General features: G+C 42.0%; 2 protein-coding genes across 2 annotated transcripts in view; both read right to left on the bottom strand.

Moving 5' to 3' along the window:
• LOC309702163 (uncharacterized protein) overlaps nt 1–23,737 on the bottom strand; it is an 854,297-nt gene that overhangs the window by 200,401 nt on the left and 630,159 nt on the right. The window contains exons 18-19 of the mRNA XM_082526612.1: nt 3,066–3,245; nt 910–1,086 (exon numbers count right to left, since the gene is read on the bottom strand). Of these exons, the coding sequence (XP_082382738.1) occupies nt 910–1,086; nt 3,066–3,245 (357 nt within the window). The remainder of the gene's footprint in view (nt 1–909; nt 1,087–3,065; nt 3,246–23,737) is intronic.
• LOC309696993 (protein NYNRIN-like) overlaps nt 7,219–23,737 on the bottom strand; it is a gene marked incomplete at its 3' end in the record, with an annotated part of 34,913 nt that continues 18,394 nt past the window's right edge. The window contains exons 7-9 of the mRNA XM_082518582.1: nt 7,830–7,857; nt 7,529–7,652; nt 7,219–7,258 (exon numbers count right to left, since the gene is read on the bottom strand). Coding sequence (XP_082374708.1) covers nt 7,219–7,258; nt 7,529–7,652; nt 7,830–7,857 — 192 coding nt within the window. The remainder of the gene's footprint in view (nt 7,259–7,528; nt 7,653–7,829; nt 7,858–23,737) is intronic.

Raw genomic sequence — 23,737 nt, 5'->3', positions numbered from 1 at the left:
TGAACATCGTCATGAATTCTCTCTGACTTTGACCTTTACTTCCTGCACAGCTCTCTCTCTCTCAGTGTACTTCAAGAACAGTTTACCTTCAAAAATCTGTTTCCTGCATTATTCACTGCTTATTACGCACCAGTCTGCTGTTGTGTTCACTGCTGTCGGCCTCCGAAAACAAGGCCTCAATTCTGCTGTTCAATACTGAAGAAATTTAAACCTTTTAAAATGATGACAGATTACAAACTCTCAGCTGTGTCTGTAATCAAACCTCTGTAACTTTGCTTCACTTCAGCAGCATCAGCTCATGTTCACATGTTGGTTCATGGTTTGCTTCAGTTTTTGATCGACTGCAGAATATTTTGAAGGTTATCTGCTATAAAAAGCCAGAAGAGGAAAATCTGCTTCATGTGTTTCTGTTTGATCCTCAGTGACTTTGACACAAAGGCCTCTGCTGTGATGATCACAGCTCTGATCAAGTCTCACAGTGTCAGCTTTGTTTTTATACATATGGATATGTGCTGATAAATAATCAGAATTATAATATTTCCCACTGTCTGCTGTGTGCCGTGACCTTTGACCTGCTAAAGACAGTCAGCTGTGGATTATTCATTGTTGTGTCTGATACTTAGAACTGTGAGGAAGAAGCTACACAGTTAATCAGGGTCCCCTCTCTCTGAATCAGGAAAGGTGGGCAGGCCGCGTGTGGGCCGCGGGCCATACGTTGAGTCTCACTGTTTGAAATGTGAACATTGTTCTGCTGCAGTCAATGGACTAAACCAGAGAAGAAGAAAACAGACTTTACCATGAAGATCCTCAGTGTGGATCAGTATAATATCAGCCTGATGTCTGCAGTTTAGTGTCAGCACAACTTTCACATCATATTCATCTCAGCACAACTAAAACATGCTGACTGACCTCAGAGTTTCAAGTCCACATCCTGGACTCTCCAGGAAACCACACAGATGCTTCACTGCTGAATCCTTCAGCTTGTTGTTGTCACTCAGGTCCAGCTCTCTCAGATGGGAGGGGTTGGACTTCAGTGCTGCTGCCAGATAATCACAGCTGATCTCTGACAAACCACAGCCCCACAATCTGTATAAAGAATGAAAGATGTAAGTTTATTAGACAAAGTGTGAGCTTGAAATCATTCAGTGTTTCATCATCTGTTCAGAGCTGAAGAAGATTCAGAATGTAGAAGTTTAGAAAATGGAAACTCCAAACAGCTGAAGCCAACAGGAAGCAGCTTCAAACAAACACAACAAGAGAAAAAACTGAACATTTCACATTAAAGTCGTACATTTCTCATAAAAACCGGACAAAGACTTGAAGGTTATATAAAAGGTTGGAATTGTAAAGAAAACAAACAGAGCTCATAAACTGAAACTGATTTCATTGTTTCAGCTGGAACATTTTAGTTGTTCCTTTTTCAATACATACATAATTATATTTACAGTAAGTCTTATCAATCCCCTTTTCCCTGTCAGTCACCGCCAATGTTCCCTCTAATGTTTCATGTGTCTGAGCGAACACACAAACTCCCTGAGCGTCCCTTGGACCACTGTGAGCAACAGCAGACGTGTGCACTGTGGTCACGCCAGAATCCAATCCATCCAAGTTACGGTTTATTAAAATAATCAAATTACAGCGTTTACATTTATGTTAAACTACTTTTAATTAACTGTTTTAGCCCACTTACAATGAAAATTAAAAACAACCTTGTTCATGACCTGTAGTTTGTTAACACTATTGGAAGTAAAAATAACTTGAACTCTAATTTTGAGAACACAACTTTCTTTGTTTTTTTTTCTTTTTTTTTAAATAAAGCTCTGACTTGTATTATGAGTCTGTGGTCTGGGAGAGAGTCTGTAACTCTGTCTGCAAAATACAGTAAATAATGACCAATGTTGGGCAATTAATTATATAGTTACTTCTTCAAAAAAGTTACTGAGTTTTGCAAACAACAGAGTTTGTTGCAATAAATACTGAATACTATCGTTGTTATAAACAACAATACTATTCAGGAAGAAAACCAAACATTGCAGATATTTTATCATAACTCTGGTTTTACGTGGCCGATCAACACAATTTAAAAACTGGTATAAAGTCCACACTTTGTCCCTCAGTTGCTCCGTCTGTCCTGCTCACATCTCCAATGGTTGTACATGTTGTCATTAATGTGGCTTCACTCCACATCAGCTGCTTTGCTAGCTAAGACACCAGTGTCGGCACATAAGGACGCTGTCATAGCCTGTCAACCACGTTGATTAGCTGCGTATATACGAATGTGAATCGCATCATCATATATTATTGAACTTTTACAGCCCTATGCCCCTAGTAGGTCTCTGAGGTCGAGTAGTCAGGGCCTACTTGTCATTCAGTATACGAGATTGAAAACTAGGGGTGATAGAGCTTTTGCTACTGTGGCCGCCAGACTGTGGAATTCCCTTCCTCAGGACTTACGATCCGCTGATTCATTGATTACTTTTAAAAAACAGCTAAAAACACATCTTTTTAAAATTGCTTTTTGCTAACTTTGTTTGTATTTTGTCTTTTTAATCTGTTATATCTTGTAAAGCACTTTGTGATCTCAATCTAGAAATGTGCTATATAAATAAAATTTTACTTACTTACAGTTTTCCCTGTGGATTATAACTTTAAGAAGATGTGACATTCATCAAGGAATCCTGCCCTCCGGATTATTTCCATGAACACTGAGCTGGATCACATCTACAGTGCTGGAAGTGCCCGTCTCACCACCAACCTCTCTGTGCACATTCACTTTTCAACCCTTTGTGAGACACTAAAGGTGTAAATCTGAGTATTTATCTATGTTAGTGCAAACACCTCTAATAGGTTGCTTTGGCCTTTCCAAGTAATATCTTCCGTCGGATCTGCGGTCCAGGCTCCTAAAATCATCCTAGTTTAACAAGCACTACAATCTAGAGGAGAGCTGCACTAACAGGTGTGACTGATGAGATCAGACCTGCAAGGATACTCATGTTTCTCCAAAAGCTGGTTCTGACAAATAAAACTGAAAACTGAAAAACTGAAAACTAAAACATGTGACTGACCTCAGAGTTTCAAATCGACATCGTGGATTCTCCAGAAGAACACACAGTTGCTTCACTCCTGAATCCTGCAGGTTGTTGTAGGTTCCACTCAGGTCCAGCACTCTGGGATACGAGGGGTTGGACTTTAGCGCTGCTGCCAGATAATCACAGCTGATTTCTGACAAACCACAGTCCCACAATCTGTATAAAGAGTGAAAGATGTAAGTTTATTAGACAAAGTGCTTGAAATCATTCAGTGTTTCATCATCTGTTCAGAGCTGAAGAAGGTTCAGAATGTAGAAGTTTAGAAAATGGAAACTCCAAACAGCTGAAGCCAACAGGAAGCAGCTTCAAACAAACACAACAAGAGAAAAAACTGAATGTTTCACATTAAAGTCGTACATTTATCATAAAAACATGAAAAAGTTGTGTTTTTCCTTCCAGGAACCACAAGGCTTCACTTTTAAAGGTGAAGTGTGAAAGAAATGGACATATTTGAAGTCCAACACCTTTTTCCAGTCACATTATTAAAGCAGACAAACTACAAGCTCATTTTCATTGCAACAAGTCATCTTCTGACCCTTTATTATTATTGTTATTAGTCAATATTTATGGAGGATGTTTTTAAATTAGGCTCAAATATGTGACAGACATTTCATCCCATGTCTGTTTGGCCTCATCCTGGGCCGGATTATCCAGCACACACTCTGACCACAGGCCCAGGGGCCACGCAAAGCTGGGCTCCATCCAAGAGACAGGAAACAAACCAACACAATAATAAAAAGCACCATGTGATCTTCTTACATCTTCAAGACAAACATAGTAAAAACATGAGCATATTTGTTTCCTGATAAAATGATGTGACAGGTAGAACAGAGTAAAGTGGTGGTGTTACAGCTACAGGACTTCCAAATGAATGAAAGCAGCAGAAGTTGCTTTACAAATGAAAGAGGAAGAGGAGAGGGAGGCCACCCTGACCATCACTCCAGCTGAAAACATCACACTTGGCACCTGGCAGAGCTTCTTAGCATTTACCGCCCCAGGAGATCTTTGAGGTCAGCAGACCTGATGCTTTTAGATGTTCCCAGGTACAGACTAAAGACTAGGGGAGAGAGGGCTTTTGCTGTGGCTGCACCCAGACTGTGGAACAGTTTACCTCCTCACATCAGATTCTCCACAAGCCTAGGAACTTTTAAAACTGCTCTTAAAACTCACCTCTTCTCATTGGCTTTTAGCAAGGTTTAACTTATTGTTTTATTTTATTGTTTTATCAGTGAGGTGTTTTATGTACTTGTGTTTTATTGTATTTTATATTTGTATTGTACAGCACTTTGGTCAGCCTCGGTTGTTTTTAAATGTCCTTTATAAATAAACTTGACTTGACTTGAGAGTCTGCATCTCTGTCTGCAAAATACAGGATATAATGACCAATGTTGGGAAATTAATTATATAGTTACTTCTTCAAAAAAGTTACTGAGTTTTGCAAACAACAAAGTTTGTTGCAATAAATACTGAATACTATCGTTGTTATAAACAACGATAGTATTCAGGAAGAAAACCAAATATTGCAGATATTTTATCATAACTCTGGTTTTACGTGGCCGATCAACACAATTTAAAAACTGGTATAAAGTCCACACTTTTCCCCTCAGTTGCTCCGTCTGTCCTGCTCACATCTCCAATGGTTGTACACGTTGTCATTTTTTTTTTTTTTTCACGGTTCAACAATACTTTATTAATCACACTGGTGCGCTATGTACACGTGAAGGGGGGAAACACCAGGTCCCGGGGATCAATAGGCTGGGGAAATAGGCTGTACACGTTGTCATTAACGTGGCTTCACTCCACATCAGCCACGCCGCTTTGCTAGCTAAAACACCGGTGTCGGCACATAAGGACGCTGTCATAGCCTGTCAACCATGTTGATTAGCTGCGTATATACCAGGAGTCGGCAACCTGTGGCTCTTTAGTCCTTATAGTGCGGCTCCGGGTGGTTTGGGAAAATAAATTATAAGTATTTAGCTGAAGTGTATTTTATTTGTGTTTAGTTCTTTTTTTAACTTGCAGTTTGTCAGGAGTTTTCCTGTAATGCAACTCAGGTCAGAATAAATGACACCCAGACAGGTTTGCAGGTTTAACGTGCACACGGGTGAGAGTTCAAACGAAGACTCACACTCCGCAGCAGTCGCCACCCTTTATTTATACTCAAGCATGTTTGCGTCATAGTCACATGAGTGGAAGAGATAACATATAACAGTAGAGACTTCATCACATGCAGGAAGAGATAACATACAATGGTATAGACTTTGTGCTGAGCTTGCACAGTGTAACTTCTCTAGTAAAAAGAGCAAACACATCTAGAGAACCTCAAATGAAATGTACTTCTATACATAAACATAATAAAATCTTTCAACACAGTTCTAAATTGGAAGATTATTGTGATTTTGAAATACAAAAATAAAATTATATTATCTTATTTTTTCACCGCTCAAAATAAGCGTTACACTCTCAGAAGCCGGTATACCCGCCGAAACGCTGTGCATTTATGGAGACTTTTGACCCCAGGTAGGCCAATTATGGATCTTCGGATCCACATTATGTCAGCAGCTCCACCGTGAACTGTGTTAAAAACAAACAGCGCTCACGCCTCACAGATGGCAGCTTACAGTCCTGTGTAAAGATGAAAGCCCCGTTTTGCAGACGCTGTGCGCAGAGGTTCAGGAGCAGAAGTCCCGTTGTAAACATATCACGGCAGACCCGACGATGTTTGCATGAACGCGCTTTTCAGCATCTCTTATTGACCACTTTACACACACGGTTGCTGTGCGCACACAGCCGGCTGTAGCTTTGCAGCTCACAGCCCGACACACACCAACAACAGCAGAGAGAGCGCAGACTTGAAGGTGGCGAGGTGTGATTGCGGGTGCCGCTCAGGTGCATCCGCCTCCCCCGCAGCGGCGCTGCAGACCACGTCCCGCCACACACAGTAACCAGGTAAAATACATATTTAGGCAGAATTTTGCAAATATCTATTTTTCCTTTTTTAGCAGCATAGTGCTTTTTTCCCAGTTATTTTTCAAAAGTCAGGTCAAGGCTCCAAAAGCCCAAAGGAGATATAACAGTTTGTGTTTGCTACATGGATCATTGTAGTTCAGCTTTCCTTTGTTATATTTCTTTAAGAGTTCAAAATGTGTTAATTACATAAATAAAATGTAATTTTCTCTGTAGCACTTCATGGATTTCATAAGCAACACACCTTAGTTGCTCAGTGGATTCTTTTAAAAAGCAGTTAAAAACGTTTCTGTTCAAACAAGCCTTTTGTTGATCTACGTATTTTATATTCTTTACATTATTTACATTTGATCTTTTACATTGTGTATAATGTCTATTGATTGTATTGTTTATTTTAATATTTGTGTACAGCGCTTTGTGACTGCCTGTCTGTGAAAAGCGCTTAATAAATAAACTTTACTTACTTTAGTTGTTCACACAAAGCATAAAGGTAAAAAAACAATATATACAGTGTTATCTTCATTTTAGATTTCAAAAAGTATTTGCGGCTTCCAGTGTTTTCTTTTGCGTGGAAACCGGGTCCAAGTGGCTCTTTGGGTGTTAAAGGTTGCTGACCCCTGCTATATACGAATGTGAATCGCATCATTGGCTGGACTATGGGATAAGGTGGCATCGTTCTAATCCCATACAGGAGCAGCCGGTCACTGACTAACACTGCAAAACAGAATTGTTAAAGTATTAATTTTAATTTCAATTGAGATTTTTTTTGTGCACAACACAGATTTTCTGTGTGCAGAGACGTGCCAGCAGCGCACAGTTGCACGCGCGCAGCTTAGAGGGAACATTGGGCACCACCACAGTTCACTTCAACAAAACTTTACTTCAGATTTGTTTTCATGTTTTGATCCAGTGATGAGAGCCGTTTCCCCCATGTCCAGTCCTTGTACTAAGCTAGGCTAAACACGTCCAGGGCCTGTCTCTGTGCAGCTTTTAATCTGATGTTAATAAGGTAGAAATGGAGGAAGAAGAAAATGACTTCATCAATCAACATGCAGCTACCAACCCAAATGGTGAGGTGGTGGTTAGTTATTACTGTTGTTTCTGATCCCCTACATTATCCTACATTCAAATATATTCTCCAGCTACAATAGTGTTTGTGTTCCTAAAAGGATTTCATGAATGTGTTATTGTTCATGTCACATCTGTATGAAACAAAGAGGAAGTGAGGTTTATCCTTCATGATCACAAACTGTTCCAGCATGTAAACCTGAGATCTGTGTGGAGCAGCTGACCTGCATGATGTGCTCAACACAAACATTATTTACCATCAGTTATCGGCAAGTACTCAGATCCAAGTATCGGTATCGTATCGGTTTGAAAAAAATTGGTATCGTTGCATCCCTACCTGCCAATTCTATAAAGCTTGGTTGTTTATACAATAATATCATTTAATGATATGTTTGGATCCTGACCTGAGAGTTTCCAGTGTACAATGTGGACTCTGCAGTGCAGCAGACAGAAGCTTCACTCCTGAATCCCGCAGGTCATTGTTACTCAGGTCCAGCTCTTTCAGACTAGAGGATTGGGAGTTGAGAACTGAGGACAGAGCATCACAGCTTCTCTCTGAGAGGTTACAGCCACTCAGTCTGGAAGAAAACAAACAAACAATTAAATCAGTCAAATGAAACATTTTTAATGCCAGCACGCAATACAATTATTGGTTAACTAAATAGCTTCATTAAAACACAACTCTTCTTCTATAGCAGCACTTACTCCTTGTAAGCTCCACCTGCTCCACCTTCTGAGTCAGAAGACATGAAAACAAACTGTAAATCTAGTAGAAACATGATTGGAAATCTTCTCAGATCCATTTGTACATTTAGAGCCTGATCCTGAAATATAGCAGCACAGACATTCACAGCAGCAAAGGGTTCTTGCTGATCTGAGCTGGCTTGGCCCTGGCTTATTGAAGATTAAAGAAAGCAGAATCAGCTGTTCAAACCCCCACAAGGCTGCCCGCTGTGACTGAAACAATGGGACGGGTCGTGACTTCTCAAAATGGGCTCATTGAACGCAGCACGGATAAGATCTTGAAGAAGCTCATGGCGGTCGTGAGTTCTCAGACTTTGCTCTTTGAGCACAAAACCGATAACCTCTCGGAGAAGCTCGTGGCTCTCCAACGGGAGATTGAGAGACGAGTGACGGACTGTTAGATCAGCTGTGAAATTGACATGCAGTTGTTCGCACCAAAGAAAGCCACCATCAGCTCATGCGGCTAACATACCGGCGCCAGCTGTGGTCTCAAGGCTGGAACTCAACATAACAAATCTCACCCTGATAACAGACGGTGTTTAGACTGTTCCTTCCCATCCTAAGCATGCTTATCCCCTCCCGGTGCAGACGGTGGGTCGAGGGGACCAGCGCAAATGCTGCAGGCCCGGATGCGCTGTCTACACCGGCTGTCTCTCACCTTTTACCCATCCCTGTTGCTTGTCATGTGTTTCTATGGCGCATTAAGAGTTTTCATGTGCTCTGCGCTAAGGTCATTTTTTTTGTCTGTTCTCAAACTGATCTCCCTGTTGGAGCTCAGTCTGGGAGGAGTTCTTTTTTCTCCTCATCTTTCCTGATGTTGTGCATTTTCTGCTGTTCGGTTCCGGGTCGCTGCTCTAGCGGCTGACCGGCCAGCTACCTAGCCTGACCTGTCTCCCCAATGTGATGTTTGTGTATTGTATGTACGGTTGGAAAGCTCAGTATCCTAATTGCCCCTTGAAAATAAATACAGTGTTCTGAATCTGAATCTGAAAAGATTACAGAAGACGACTCTGTTCAGTAAATATTACGCTCATGCTGTCACGAAATACCAAAGGTAGGTAAAACTCTGGTTGTTGCAGCCATCCAGTATGACATGCTTTGTACTGTCCTGCTGCAGTTTGTGGCACCTGGTTGATGAGTTGTGAAGGATGATGAAACAAACACTTCACTCAATGTTTGTCTTCTAAACTGGATGTAATTTGGGCAGCCGATAGTTTTTCTTAATCTATCCCAGCTGCAAATAGGAACACAACAAATAAATAACTTTACCCACTTGGATCCTTATCATTCAAGATTGTGAAAAGATTCTCTACTCAGAGAATACTGGAGATTTTAGATGAGAGAGATGGAAGATGATGAAGGGGAAGAGTTTTCACAACTCGAGGCCTTTTGTCTTCACTGTATAGGACAGAGAAGACAGGAAGGGAGGGAGAAGTGAGGAGAATAACACACAGGAAATGGTCTTGGGCAGACTCAAACCAGGCCCTGGAGTCACGACTCTAACCTTCAGTACATGGGTCACCTGCTCAGCCAGGTAAGCTACAGCAGTCAGCAGTGTGTGAGTTAATTTGAAGACAATGATGACTATAAGTCAGGTAAAAAAAAATACTATCATCAACCAACAAGGGGAAAACAGTGAGCTTGAATGACCAAGCTTTGACCAAGGGTGGCTCACTCCTCGGTCTTCTTGCCCAAGGAGTGAACCACCCTGCATGGCTATCAATGTGGTGCAACCAAGGCCATCATACAGTACAGGCCATCCAAGCTGATTTTAACTTTTCCTCCCAGATACCACCTTAGAAATCATCTAGATTAGGATATGTTGGCTGTTCTAGATCCAATCACAACAAACAGAGAGCTGTTGTGTGTCCAAGGTGAACAGGAAGAATATATACATGCATAAAGTCAATAAAGTCAGAAGGTTTGCTTTAGACTGTGCTGCAGTTTATCATCAAAGACAAACAGGCACCATGCTGCCAACAAATGGCATCAAGTCTGACTTTAGTTTACTTTTTTTTGTTCTTTTTTTAAATCAAGATTAAATTTTATAGCAACCACAGCAGAGATAACCAGGGAAGGTGTGCTTGAGGGGATATAGCTACAACAGCTGGTTTCAGACTGAAGATGAACTGAGGTGCTGCACCCAAGTCTGCAGGTTCAGGGAGGGACAAACATCTGCTGCAACCAGATTGGAGTGAGAGGAGAGAGCAGGCCAACAACAACAAAGAAACAACAAACACACTGTGGAAGACCGAAGCAGAGTTTAGTTTAAAGTGGAACTAAGGATGTTTCTCTGGCTGCCAGGATTCACTGAGTAATTCAAATGCTTTCTTTAATGCAGGACCCACCATGCATGTAAACGCAAGTGTTTCACCAACATTTGTGACTAAAAATAGACCTGCAGTAGAAATGTATCTAGGAGCATGCATGTGAATATAAAGTATCACAACATCAGGCACATGCAGCCTAAGTGTTTAAACAAAGACTGATAACATAACAGCAGCAGTGATGATCAGAGTTTATGGTGAATCCAGCGTCTCGAGTTCTGGAGGCATCAAAGAGGTCACAGTTGTATTGGAGAAATCCCAAAACTTTAGGATACAAATTCATACAAAGACAGAAAGCCTGGTGAAATAAATTACTGACACAGTTGGATGTTAAAAGTAAAGACATGAGTACAAATGTACTTACAGAGCTTTGTTGGAGGCTTTGACCACTGGCAGCAGCCTCAGAAGAGCCTCCTCTGAAGCAGAGTATTTCTTCAGGTCAAACACATCCAGATCTTCTTCTGAGGACAGTAAGATGAAGACCAGAGCTGACCACTGAGCAGGAGACAGTTTATCTGTGGAGAGACGTCCTGATCTCAGGGACTGTTGGATCTCCTCCACTAGAGAACAATCATTCAGTTCATTCAGACAGTGGATCAGATTGATGCTTTTCTCTGCAGACAGATTCTCACTGAGCTTCTTCTTGATGTACTGGACTGTTTCCTGATTGGTCTGTGAGTTACTTCCTGTCTGTGTCAGCAGACCTCGTAGGAGAGTCTGATTGGTCTGCAGTGAAAGACCCAGGAGGAAGCGGAGGAACAAGTCCAGGTGTCCATTTGGACTCTGCAAGGCCTTGTTCACAGCACTCTGGTGGAGAGATTGTAGGTTTGGTTTGCTAATTAACTTAGACAACATCGAGATTCTCTGTTGTTGTTCCAGCAGATTGAGTCCAGAGTTGATGAAGGTCAGGTGGACATGAAGAGCAGCCAGAAACTCCTGAACACTCAGATGGATGAAGCAGAACACCTTGTCCTGGTACAGTCCGCTCTCCTCTTTAAAGATCTGTGTGAACACTCCTGAGTACACTGAGGCTGCTCTGATATCGATGCCACACTCTGTCAGGTCTGATTCATAGAAGATCAGGTTTCCTTTCTGCAGCTGATCAAAAGCCAGTTTTCCCAGAGACTCCATCATCTTCCTGCTCTCTGGACTCCAGTGTGGATCTGTCTCAGCTCCTCCATCATACTTGACCTTCTTCACTTTGGCCTGAACCACCAGGAAGTGGATGTACATCTCAGTCAGGGTGTTGGGCAGCTGTCCTCCCTCTCTGGTTTCCAGCACATCCTCCAGAACTGTAGCAGTGATCCAGCAGAAGACTGGGATGTGACACATGATGTGGAGGCTTCGTGATGTCTTGATGTGGGAGATGATCCTGCTGGCCTGCTCCTCATCTCTGAATCTCTTCCTGAAGTACTCCTCCTTCTGTGGGTCAGTGAACCCTCTGACCTCCGTCACCATGCCAACACAGTCAGGAGGGATCTGATTGGCTGCTGCAGGTCGTGTGGTTATCCAGAGGCGAGCAGAGGGAAGCAGTTTCCCCCTGATGAGGTTTATCAGCAGCACATCCACTGAGGTGGACTTTCTAGGGTCAGTTAGGATTGTAGTTTTGTGGAAGTCCAGAGGAAGTCGACACTCATCCAGACCATCAAAGATGAACACAACCTGGAAGTCTTCAAAGCTGCAGATTCCTGCTTCTTTGGTTTCAGTAAAGAAGTGATGAACAAGTCCCACCAAGCTGAACTTTTCCTCTTTCAGCACATTCAGCTCTCTGAAAGTGAATGGAAATATGAACTGGATGTCCTGGTTGGCTTTGTCTTCAGCCCAGTCCAGGCTGTATTTCTGTGTTAAGACTGTTTTCCCAATGCCAGCCACTCCCTTTGTCAGCACTGTTCTGATTGGTTCATTTCTTCCAGGTGAGGCTTTAAAGATGTCTTCTTGTCTGATGGTTGTTTCTGGTCTGTCTGGTTTCCTGGATGCTGTTTCAATCTGTCTGACCTCATGTTCATCATTGACCTCTGCAGTCCCTCCCTCTGTGATGTAGAGCTCTGTGTAGATCTGATTCAGGAGGGTTGGGTTTCCTGTTTTAGCGATGCCCTCAAACACACACTGGAACTTCTTCTTCAGGGTGGATTTAAGGTTACGATGACAAACTGCAGCTTGAAGTTCTGAATGAGAAGAAAAATAAACACTCAATTCCAAAAAGAACTAATCTTTAAAAGATGTTGCTCCATCTTCCATCTCTGGAAAATGTTCATTTATCCAGCAGCTTAAATCTTTAGATAAATCCTCTTACTGCTCTGCAGACGGTCAGCCAGCTCCTCCTGCTTCATTCTCCTCAGGAAGTCCACTGTGATCTTCACAAACGCCTCTCTGCTGCTGCTCCTCTGACTCTCTAAGCATTCTGGGTAATCTGGACTCAGAACCTTCTGGATCTTCTTCAGCTCGTTCTTCACAAAAGTGATGATGTTGTCCTCCAGCAGCTGGAACAGAATATTTATGAATGAGCCAATCAGACTGAAATCATGGAGCCAAACATCAGATCCATGTTGGACACACTGACGATCCACTGGTCTACAAAGAGCAGCATGGAGATGACTGTGAACAGAACAGATGTAACAGTAGTTGTTGTACATGTACAGACCATAAATATGGAGTCCAGCTGTGTTTGATGCTGCTGGGCAGACTGACCACTGGGAACCTCTGAGCTCTGCTGGTCCACTCTGTGGAGGAACCATGAAGGATCAGATCAACACAGGATAAAGATCCAGGAGTTTCTGCTCAAATAACTTCATCTGAATCAAGTCTGTCAAGTTTTAAACTCTCAGATTGTGAACATATCAGTAATTTTCAGTCTGTTTTCATGGACGTCCTTTCAGTGGTGATGTCAGGGATGATTTTGAAGAAGCTCATCAAACTGAACCATCAGCAGATCACTGCTCCAAAACCAGAACATGATCCGAGTCTCCCTCCACCACCAGAACACCAGCTTTACTAACGTGGTAGATCAGTGTAGTACAGATCAATAACTGATGAGTCATTTGATCAAAATCACTGAGTGCTTCACGTCTGACCCTCTGATGCTTCTGTAGACATTTTGCATATTTAATGAATGTCTGACAGTTTTACATTCATTCTATGAACACAGTGGAAATGTTGTGTTATAGTCTCCATGTTGTTTCCAGCATCATAAATTCTTAAGTTCAGAAAATTAGATTCTTTCTTCACAGCTGAAAAACAACAACATTTATTCTTTATTGAAATCTGCATCGTCCACTCCAAAGGTCACAATCTGAAGGTAACATCTGGTTTTGTTCCCTGTGGTTAACTCTGAGCATCAGTATGGTGGGATTTATCCACTACATCCACACCACTGTGGTTCAGTGTTGTCCTGATGGAGTAACAGCAGCCAGTATGATCCAGGCTTTAGCTGCTGGGTCTCTGTGTGACCTCTCAGACTGTTTAACAGATCAGACACAAAGAGAATCAGAGCAGCTCTGTTCTTTAAAGACAAACATGAACCCACTCAGGTCACACTTTCCCCACAGATATGAGCATCACTGTCCTCAAACAGCAAATGACCAAGTCGAACATTTGGATCTTTTCTCTTTCATTGTTTTCTTTTTAATGAATCTTTGTAACAATCTGAGGATATTTCAGGTCATATTTATCCAGGAAACACAAACATGTAAAGGAGTCATCACAGCTCTCTGACCTCGTTGCTCCAGGTTCACCACTGAAGTGTGGAACGTCATCTTTGGACCGGTCACTCCTCACAGACGGACAGCTGGACCCTGCAGACTGTGACCTCTGACCTCTGCAGACACAAACATGATTGAAGCAGCTGTGATCACACAGACTGCAGATAATGCAGCTGTTTCCTGTCAGTAACATCCTCTTAGATTAGAGTTCAGCTTTTTACAGGAAAACTGGACAAAACTGATTTTTGTTACAAACTCATTTTCATTTCCTCTCAGCTCACAAACACAGTCAGACAATCAACCAGAGTCAACACTGATTATAATGTCAGTGCAGAATTATTTCTGTTACTCAGTGAGTTCAGCTCTCTGACCTCGTTGCTCCAGGTTCACCACTGAAGTCTGGAGGTCGTTCTTTGGACCCGTCACTCCTCACAGACGGACAGCTGGACCCTGCAGACTCTGCTCTGTCCTCCTCTTCCTCCATCATCATCTTCAGTCAGTCTGAGAGGTAAACCACAAACACTCAGTGAGTTCACATTAACAGGAGGAACTGAGTTACAGTCGCTGACCTCTGACCTGTCATGTGACCATGAAACCAGGTCAATGTGTCTGTAGGTTCAGTCATCCAGGTCATGTGATCTAAGGAGCTTGGAGAGAAAAGAGACGTCTTTAAGTTTCTGGAAGACGTTTCATCTGAGAAGCTTCTTCAGCTCTAAAACCAAACGGTGGAGAGTCCCAGATATTTAAACCTGAGAGGGAAAGAAAGCATGTCGCTGACCCACCACTGATGTTATTTCAAGGAGGAAACTGAGAGCCTTTGCACCAGGAGCACAAACATCAGCTCCAGCAATGATCCACTGATGTGTTTTTATTCCATGTATGAATGTTGTTATTGACAGAGATGACGTTTGTGTGTCAGTGATGCAGTGACTGTTGTTGTTACCTGTACAGGCTGGTTAGACTCTATGAAACAGATCATACAGATCTCTGCATGTTAGAAGAGACTATTAAAGGTCATGAATGAGACAAAGGCAGGGAGGCGTCCTTTACAGCTAAACAGCAGAGTGAGAGAACAGCCAGCACCTCTACATTTATCACATTATACAGCACATGTATGATACTGACAGGGATGAGAAGAATTTAGTGATTCTGATCCCATCATTGATATTACTTATTGATTCTCAGTAGCTCTGCTCTGACAGTCACCACCATCACTGAGCAGCATATCAAAGACATTTGTGCACATTAACTGCATGTTGTGGCTCAAATGTTTGTGCATGTTGGAGGCATTTCCTCTTTGTTGTGATCAGTGTTGGTCATTACTCAAAACAGTCATTATTACACATATTACACAGAACACTTTGATTAAAAGTAATGGAGTACGTTACTTCATTACTCCTCATAACATTACTTTGATGTTAAAATGAACAAATGAGCATGTAACAACATGAAGCTGAGGTACAGCCCCACACACCAACACAGATCCTGATGAGGTCACGTGATGTTTCTCTGAGTGTTTATGAACACAAATCAAAGATGAAACAGCACAAAGACACTTCAAAGTGATTCTACTGTAGAAACATGAACAGGTAGAAACCTGCAGCCTGACTGCTCATCACTTTGTTACCTGTTCAAGTTCAGCAGCAGCAGCTCACTTTATCACGGTGCTGGTCTGGGGTCAGTGTTTACTCAGCTTTAACTAGTGATGTGACGTTCTGTATCGAGGCTTCGAAGCGTGTGTCGAGTAATGGAGGGGGCGTTTCCGCGAAGCGCGTATCCAGGCTTGCTTCATTTATGGGAGGAGCTGAAAATGATGACGTCCGAAGCCTCGCTGCCCGGCTGTACCACGTGACTGGTTCAGGAAGCGGTTCGAACTTTGCCGCGAGCTATGACAGCGATATAAACCCCTCAGACAAAATGTGGGCGTTTGATGGAGAGTTGCGGTTAGTGAGAGTTAGAGACAGTTTAGAAAAAAAAAATCGCCTACGACCTGCCACAGTGGAGAAACTGTTTCTTTTTAATAAAAACCAATGATGTGCCCCCTAAACACTAATCACTGTCCTTGCCTCAATGTTACAAAAGCACAACCACTGTCCACACCTCACCTCACAGTATATGATCATTTCCATTTTAGGCATTTCCAAATAATCATGTTCCATACTGCCAGTATAAATATACACAGTACACTGCATCACTACAATATACATGTTTTACACACTCCTTTTGTTGTTGACATTTACAGGCTGTGTGCAAAAAGGCCACACTCTTCAAATTCATGCCAACTAATATTTTTACGTCCAGTAGGTGTCCTACTAGAGCAAATGAAGCTTCAAGAAGCTTCGCGTTGGGGTGAACCAATTGGATGAAAAGCTTCAGTGCTTCATGAGGCTTCATCTGCCCATCACTAGCTTTAACCTCACTCTGGGTTCTTGGCTAGCCTAGCTTTAGCTTAGTGTTAGCATGCTGTGTGCTAGCTCAGCGTCAGAGCTCTGCAGGTGTCTCGTGTGTAAATATTAATCACAGTGAGAGTAAAGGAGGTAAAGGGCTGTGACGTCATCACGTACGCTGCGTCCTCTGTGGGCTCTGAGTGAACTCAAAGTACAAACTACAAGTACACAAACACGAACGTAGCTCAGAGTGGCGGACACACTCGGCCTCGTTGGTCCAGCTGTGAGTCCGTTACCGTGAACTATGGAGCGGCAGATTTGTGCTGAACTAAGCTGCACACAGCTGATGTTAGCCAGGAAACATTACACACTGACTTTAATGGAGAGACCGGAAATACAAACACACACAGTTTGTTGTGTGAAGAAATCAAACACGAGCTGAACAAACAGTAAAGTTCCTAAAGACAAACTGTTAAAGGAGGAAACAAAGCAAACTTACAGTTTCTTCACACACCAACAACAAGCTCCACTCCACGAAGTTCAGGAAGTGAAATTAAACTTTGAGCAGGAAGGAAACACCCAAAGAGACGTTTGAGGACAATCAGGAGCATTGGAACACTGTGCTGCGTTCAGTTGCACCTCGGAAACTCCAAACCTCTGGCAGGCTGTGATTTATTTCTGCTGGTTTTCCTGTTTGAAGCACAAACATCCGTCATCAATTTGTTGTTGTTCTTCCTGCAGCGTTTAAATATTTCAGCACTGAACTGATGTTTCTTCAAAGCTCATTTCAACCTGTTGAAGTCATGAATGAAAGTGCAGACTGAGAGTGGATCACATGATGTTTGAGGTGTGTCATGTGACATGTTCAGTATTGTCACACATGTCTAGATTGTCCCTGATTGTCCCTGCTCAAACACTGATGATTATATTTGAAGAATTATTCCTGATGGCAGCAAAGTTTGAATGGAGCTCTCTGTCTGTGCTGATTTGTCGCCCTCTGGAGGTCAAAGCACAAACTGCATGATGTCACTGTAACCACCACAGTGACAGGAAGTGTTTTTATGACTGAAACACTGAAATGATGCTAACGGCTGTCGTTAGGCTCACTGACAGCAGTGCTGATGTGTTCATGTCAAACACTGGCTCAGGTCAGACTCCTTCATCCTTCTCCAGCGTGAGGCCGCCCTCAGACCCACAGGAGCTCTGACCTTTGACCTCCTGACCCTAACCATTTTAGTCTTGTTGCATCTTTAAATGCAAATCCATCCAAACTGTAGCCGAGCAAAAGAAGCTGGAAGCTGTTCTATGAATGATGTTGTTGAAGGAGCTTGGAAAGAAAAGCGTCTGGACTTCTTTAAGTTGCTTGATGAGGGACATGGACGTCTTAACGCCCACTCACATCCTGGGACATTTGATCACAGGAAATCACATGATAGCGTGGGGCTAGATCTCACAATGGGTTCACCCAAAACCTTGGCTGATTGTGACCCACACCCGTTTTCACGGAGGAGGAGGAGTTTCACATGCTGAACATGTGACAGCCTGGTTTAAAGGGACCAAAAGTAACTGGACACCTGATTCAGTTCAGGTTTATTCATCCGCTCCAAACCACAGCAGCAGTCACCTGCAGGGAACCAGCTGATCCATGTAACTGGGGACAGACCACAGCCCAGAGCACTGGTTCATGATGTGTTTGTGGACTGTAGGTTGTTTGGATAGAGATGAGATATACTCAGCAGTCTGTCTCTAATGTTTAATGAAATGTTCTGAAGATGATAATAACTTGTGATTTTCTTTTGAATGAATCTTTAATCGTGTTGTAGGGCCTCTGACTCTCATGAAGATTTTCACATCAATGTGCTTTTCACAAAGATATTAACAATGAAAATGACGTGCAGCCCTGAACTACTCATGCGTTAACTCAGCGGTTCCCAACCCCCGGGTCACGGACCGGTCCGTGAGTCGTTTGGTACCGGGCCGTGAGAGTCGAGGCTCGGTGTGAAATTGATGGTTGATAGGTTTGTAGCATAAACCTGTTCGCTGGATCGTTCAATCCAGCTACACAGCAAAGCAAGACACGAGTAGTTCTTTATGTTTCTCGTGCACGGGAGAGAACTGGACCAATGCCGTTCCTTCGCTTGACCACAGTCGCTCTCGTCCGTTCCCTCGTAACACTGTTCTTTTATTGAGGTTACATGAACATACATAGGTTCATTAACATACACGTGAACAAAGGTACCAGTCTGTATGTTATGTAGGTGTGTGTGTGTGTGTGTGTGTGTGTGTGTGTCTGTGTGTGTGTGTGTGTGTGTGTGTGTGTGTGTGTGTGTGACCCCATAAACGACTTCCCTAAACCTGCTGGTCTGGAAGTCCAGCAGTTCATCTAAACAAAAGGCACTTAGACTAAAACAGACATCCTACCACAAAACAATAAGAAGGTAGCACCTCTCCCATGATCCCAGGACGTGGGTGTGAATGCCAGAACACTCTGGAGTCACACAAAGTCTTTAAAGACTACTATCATTACACCGGCAGATTCCCCCGGCTCAACATCGCCAGCTGGCAAAGATATTGCCGACATATTGGAGTCAATCGACAAGCGATTGTCCAGTTTCGACGCAAGGCTGTCCTTGGTGGAGATTCTTCACCGAGAATTTAAATGCTTGCGAGAATCCCTGGAGTACAGCCAGCAGCAGGTGGAAACGCTTGCTGCTGAAAATGCCACGCTAAGGGAGTCGGTGAAATGTCTCACAGATAATGTTACCCAGCTCAATAGAGAAAATAAAAAAATAAAAGAAACAGTTATCGATCTACAAGCTCGTAGCATGCGTGATAATCTGGTATTTTCTGGTATTCCAGAAGCCGCTGGAGAGGACGCGGAGACCACGGTAAAAAGCTTCATCAAAACCCACCTGAAGCTGCCGGAGGACACTGTGAAGAACATCGTCTTCGATCGGGTACATCGCCTCGGCCCCATTCGGGCTACGGCCGGGAGACCACGTCCTATCGTGGCCAAATTCGGCCACTTCAAACAAAAGCAACATGTGAAAAGCCGCGGCAGGGAATTAAAAGGAACGGACTTCAGCGTGAACGACCAGTTCCCCAAAGAGATCTTGGAACGACGCAGGGTCCTCTTCCCAATCCGACGCGGCTTCATCCAGAAGGGCTCCCGCGCTGTCATCGCTGTGGACCGGCTGTACGTGGACGGACAGCTCCACCGCGACCCCAACATCACTCCGTGGCTGTATTAACTTCACACCAGATAAGAATCAGCTACACCATTTCCCTATCCACTCACACTAACTTGCATTAACATCTGTTTAACTTACCAGTATCAAATCGCATCTTAAAGTGTGATTTCATAGCAGAATTAACACCGTCACTCTCCGTCAGTGATTTAATTGGAATGTTTACGTTTTGTTTCTGTTTTTTTTTTTCTTCTCGTTTTTTTTTTTTTTTTTCCCCTCCTCTCTTTTCCCCCTCTTGGTTTTATGCTGCTCACCCCTGTCCTTGGTTTCTTTCTTTATTCCTTTCACTGCCTCGATCACCTGCTTCGACACTCATCCACAAACATCCTTTATTTCGACACATACGCACCATGCGCTCAACGGCAGCACATTTACATCAGTCAGACAGCGCACACAGTCATATAAGATACACACACACTTAAGCCAAGCCTACTCATATTAGTAACTATGCATACACAAAGTCAGACTCAGGGAGCATCTCGCCACACATTTTTTCTCTCTCTCCTTCTCTTTATTTATGAACAAGTGACGTATTCTCTCCACCTGGCTAAGCGACGCACACAGCATACATCCCTAGTTATACACAAACATCTATGGGTACACTGAGGTTCATTACATGGAATATAAATGGAGCTGGCTCCAGAGTAAAGAGGTTAAAAATATTTAACCAACTCAAAAAACTACAGGCAGATGTTGTCCTTTTACAAGAGACCCACAGACCTCTTAGAGGTTCGAATGAACTTAAAACACCTGAGTTTCCTAATGTGTTCTCAGCTTGTTACAATTCTAGACAAAGGGGAGCAGCAATTTTAATACATAAAAATATTAATTTCACAGTACTCGATACAGTTATAGATCCAGAGGGCAGATTCTTAATCATTAAACTATCTATACGTGATAAAAAGCTATGTATTGCAAGTGTATATGGTCCAAATGTTGATGATCCCTCATTCTTTCACGGTTTTTTCAGTGCACTCTCTGAACACTTAGATGGCACACTTGTTCTTGGAGGTGACCTCAACCTTGGACTAAATGAAGACATGGATAGGCTCAATACAGCGGGAACTCAGCGTAATTGGCAGTCCACAAATATAATCAAACAGTATATGAGTGACTTTGGTCTTTGCGATGCATGGCGCTCCCTTCACCCCACCAGTAAGGAATATACTTTTTTCTCACATGTCCATCACTCCTACTCTCGTCTGGATTATTTTTTGGTCACCAGCTCACTGCTGAACGACATTTCAGACACTGAGATTCATCCTATAGCTGTCAGCGATCATGCTCCTGTATCTTTAACACTAATGCACAAGAATAATACTACGCCAAGTAAAAACTGGAGATTTAATATATCACTACTTAAAGATGAAGACTTTATTAAATATTTTAAAAAAGAGTGGACTTCATATTTGAACTATAATGACACTCCCGAAACATCAGCTTCTGTTCTATGGGAAGCAGGGAAAGCTGTGATGAGAGGTAAAATAATTTCTTTCTCATCACATAAAAAGAAAAAAGAAAACAAAAATATTCAGGAATTAGAAAAAAACATCAAATCACTAGAAGAAGCCTACGCGTCCCACCAAGATCAGGAAACATTGAACAAAATACGCAAAACAAAACTAGAATTAAATGAGATAATTGATAAAAAAACAAAATTCTTAGTACAAAGACTACGCCTACAAAATTATGAACATGGTAATAAATCCGGTCAATTTCTAGCAAACCAGCTAAAAATAAATAAAGAAAAAACAACTATATGTGCTGTTCAAGATTCATCTGGGAACACAATATATGAACCGATACAAATAAACAACATTTTCAGGGATTTCTATAAAACGTTGTATTCACCACAAATAAACCCGTCTAAAAAAGAAATTGATCAGTTTTTGGACAACATAACTCTTCCAAAATTATTGGACACTCAAGCAATGGCACTGGATTCACCACTGACACCAGGTGAACTCCAGGAAGCCCTGATAAGTATCAGAGTTAACTGATAAGTATGCACAATAATAATAAGGCTCCAGGTCCAGATGGCTTTCCTGCAGAATTCTACAAAGAATTCTGGTCGATTCTAGCACCAGTTTTCTACAGAACGTTGTTGGAAATTAAAGAAAAGGGCAGACTTCCATCAAATATGAATTCTGCAAACATTAATCTCCTGCTAAAACCAGGCAAAGACCCTGTATATCCCTCAAGCTATCGTCCAATATCCCTTATAAATGTAGACCTTAAAATAATCTGCAAAGCTCTCTCAAAGAGACTGGAGAAAATAACCCCCCTCTTAATTCATCCTGACCAAACTGGTTTCATAAAAGGTAGGCACTCATCAACAAATACACGTAGATTACTTAATTTGATAGACTACTCATACAGTAAAAACCTAGAAACTACAATATTCTCTTTAGACGCAGAAAAAGCATTTGACAGAGTTAACTGGAAATTTCTATTTGCAACTTTACACAAATTTGGTTTTGGATCCTCTTTCATAAACTGGTTAAAAATATTATATAATTCCCCAACAGCTTGTGTTAGAACAAATGACCAGACATCCTCCAGCTTCTGTCTCTTGAGGGGCACCAGGCAGGGATGCCCACTCTCCCCTTCACTATTTGCAATTTTTATTGAACCACTAGCAGCAGCAATTAGACAGAATTCAGTAATTAAGGGCATAAAATGCAAGAACGTGGAACATAAAATCAGCCTTTATGCGGATGATGTGTTACTCTTTCTCCAAAATTCACAAACCAATATCTCTGGGGTGATTGAATTGATAAACTCTTTTGCAAGAATATCAGATTACTCAATTAACTGGTCAAAATCTACAGTCCTACCGATTAATTGCTCCCTCCATAATTCCTCTTCTACACCACTGCAATCGGGAAATATAAAATATTTAGGTATTAATGTTTCTCCCAAGCTTGCAGATCTAACTAAATTAAACCATATCCCACTTTTAAAGAAGGTAGAAGATGATCTGGCTAGATGGAAATGTCTACCCATATCACTCATGGGAAGGGTTGCCGCTATAAAAATGATGGTCTTACCAAAAATAAATTATTTATTCTCAATGATCCCAACTAAACCGCCACAAGATTGGTTCAGATCTCTAGATTCATGTATGTCCAAATTCCTTTGGAAAAATAAACCCCCACGTATAAGCTTAAAAACACTACAAAAGACCAAGGATAAAGGAGGACTAGAACTGCCTAACTTTCAGCACTACTTCTTAGCCAACAGGCTTCAGTTTATCTCAGGATGGCTAAAACACACCCTCTTAGATGAACCTTGGCTAGATGTAGAACAAGCACTCTGCAATAATCTAGAGATCTCAGACCTACCATTTATCAGCTCAAACATCCAACGACATGAATGCTTTAAAAGCATCAACATCAGCTCTTCTCTGACAGCATGGTGGGAGTTTCTAAAATTGACGGCGTCTTCATTAATCCCATGCAAACGTACACCTATCTGGAACAACCCTGACATATTACAAAACAATAATATGATAAACTTTTCAGATTGGAGTGATAAAGGAATCAAATATTTAGAACATATACTAGAAGGAACAGAATTTATTTCATTTGACGGACTAGTTACACAATATGGGATCAACAAGAAAAGATTTTTAGAATATCAACAAATTAAATCCATAGTAAAAAAGAAATTTAAACCGGGTCAAGTTGAATTACAAACACCACCAAGTGTGGTTCAGTTTCTTACTCTTAAACCCCCCAAATTACTATCCAAAATATACAGAATGCTTTCTAAAACAGATGAATCAATATCACTTCCTATTGCAAAATGGGAAGCGGATTTATCAGTTAACTTAGACCTAAACTTCTGGTCTCAGATTTGCTTACTGTTTCATCTAATTAGAAATCCCAGTCTTCAATTAATTCAATACAAAATATTACATAGAGTGCACTATACAGGTCATCGGATGTTCAAGATGGGCTTTACGTCTACCAACAACTGCTCACACTGCCAAACCAATTCACCGGACAATTATATCCACGCTCTTTGGTTCTGTCCACCAGTTCAGAAGTTTTGGCGCGAGATATGTGAAGACTTATCGAAGTGTCTGAAATGTAACATTCCAACTTCCCCCTTAGTGTGTTTGTTGGGCAGCTTAGATAATGTCACTTCAGAAAAGAATATAGCCCATATGGTTTTCACTGCCCTATGTATAGCCAAGAAAACTGT

Source organism: Aulonocara stuartgranti (genome assembly GCF_965226115.1).
Source record: "Aulonocara stuartgranti genome assembly, chromosome: 3".
In the NCBI taxonomy this organism is placed as follows: Eukaryota; Metazoa; Chordata; class Actinopteri; order Cichliformes; family Cichlidae; genus Aulonocara; species Aulonocara stuartgranti.
The sequence above is the reverse complement of the archived record's forward strand: the minus strand, read 5'-3'. Positions and strand labels throughout refer to the sequence as shown.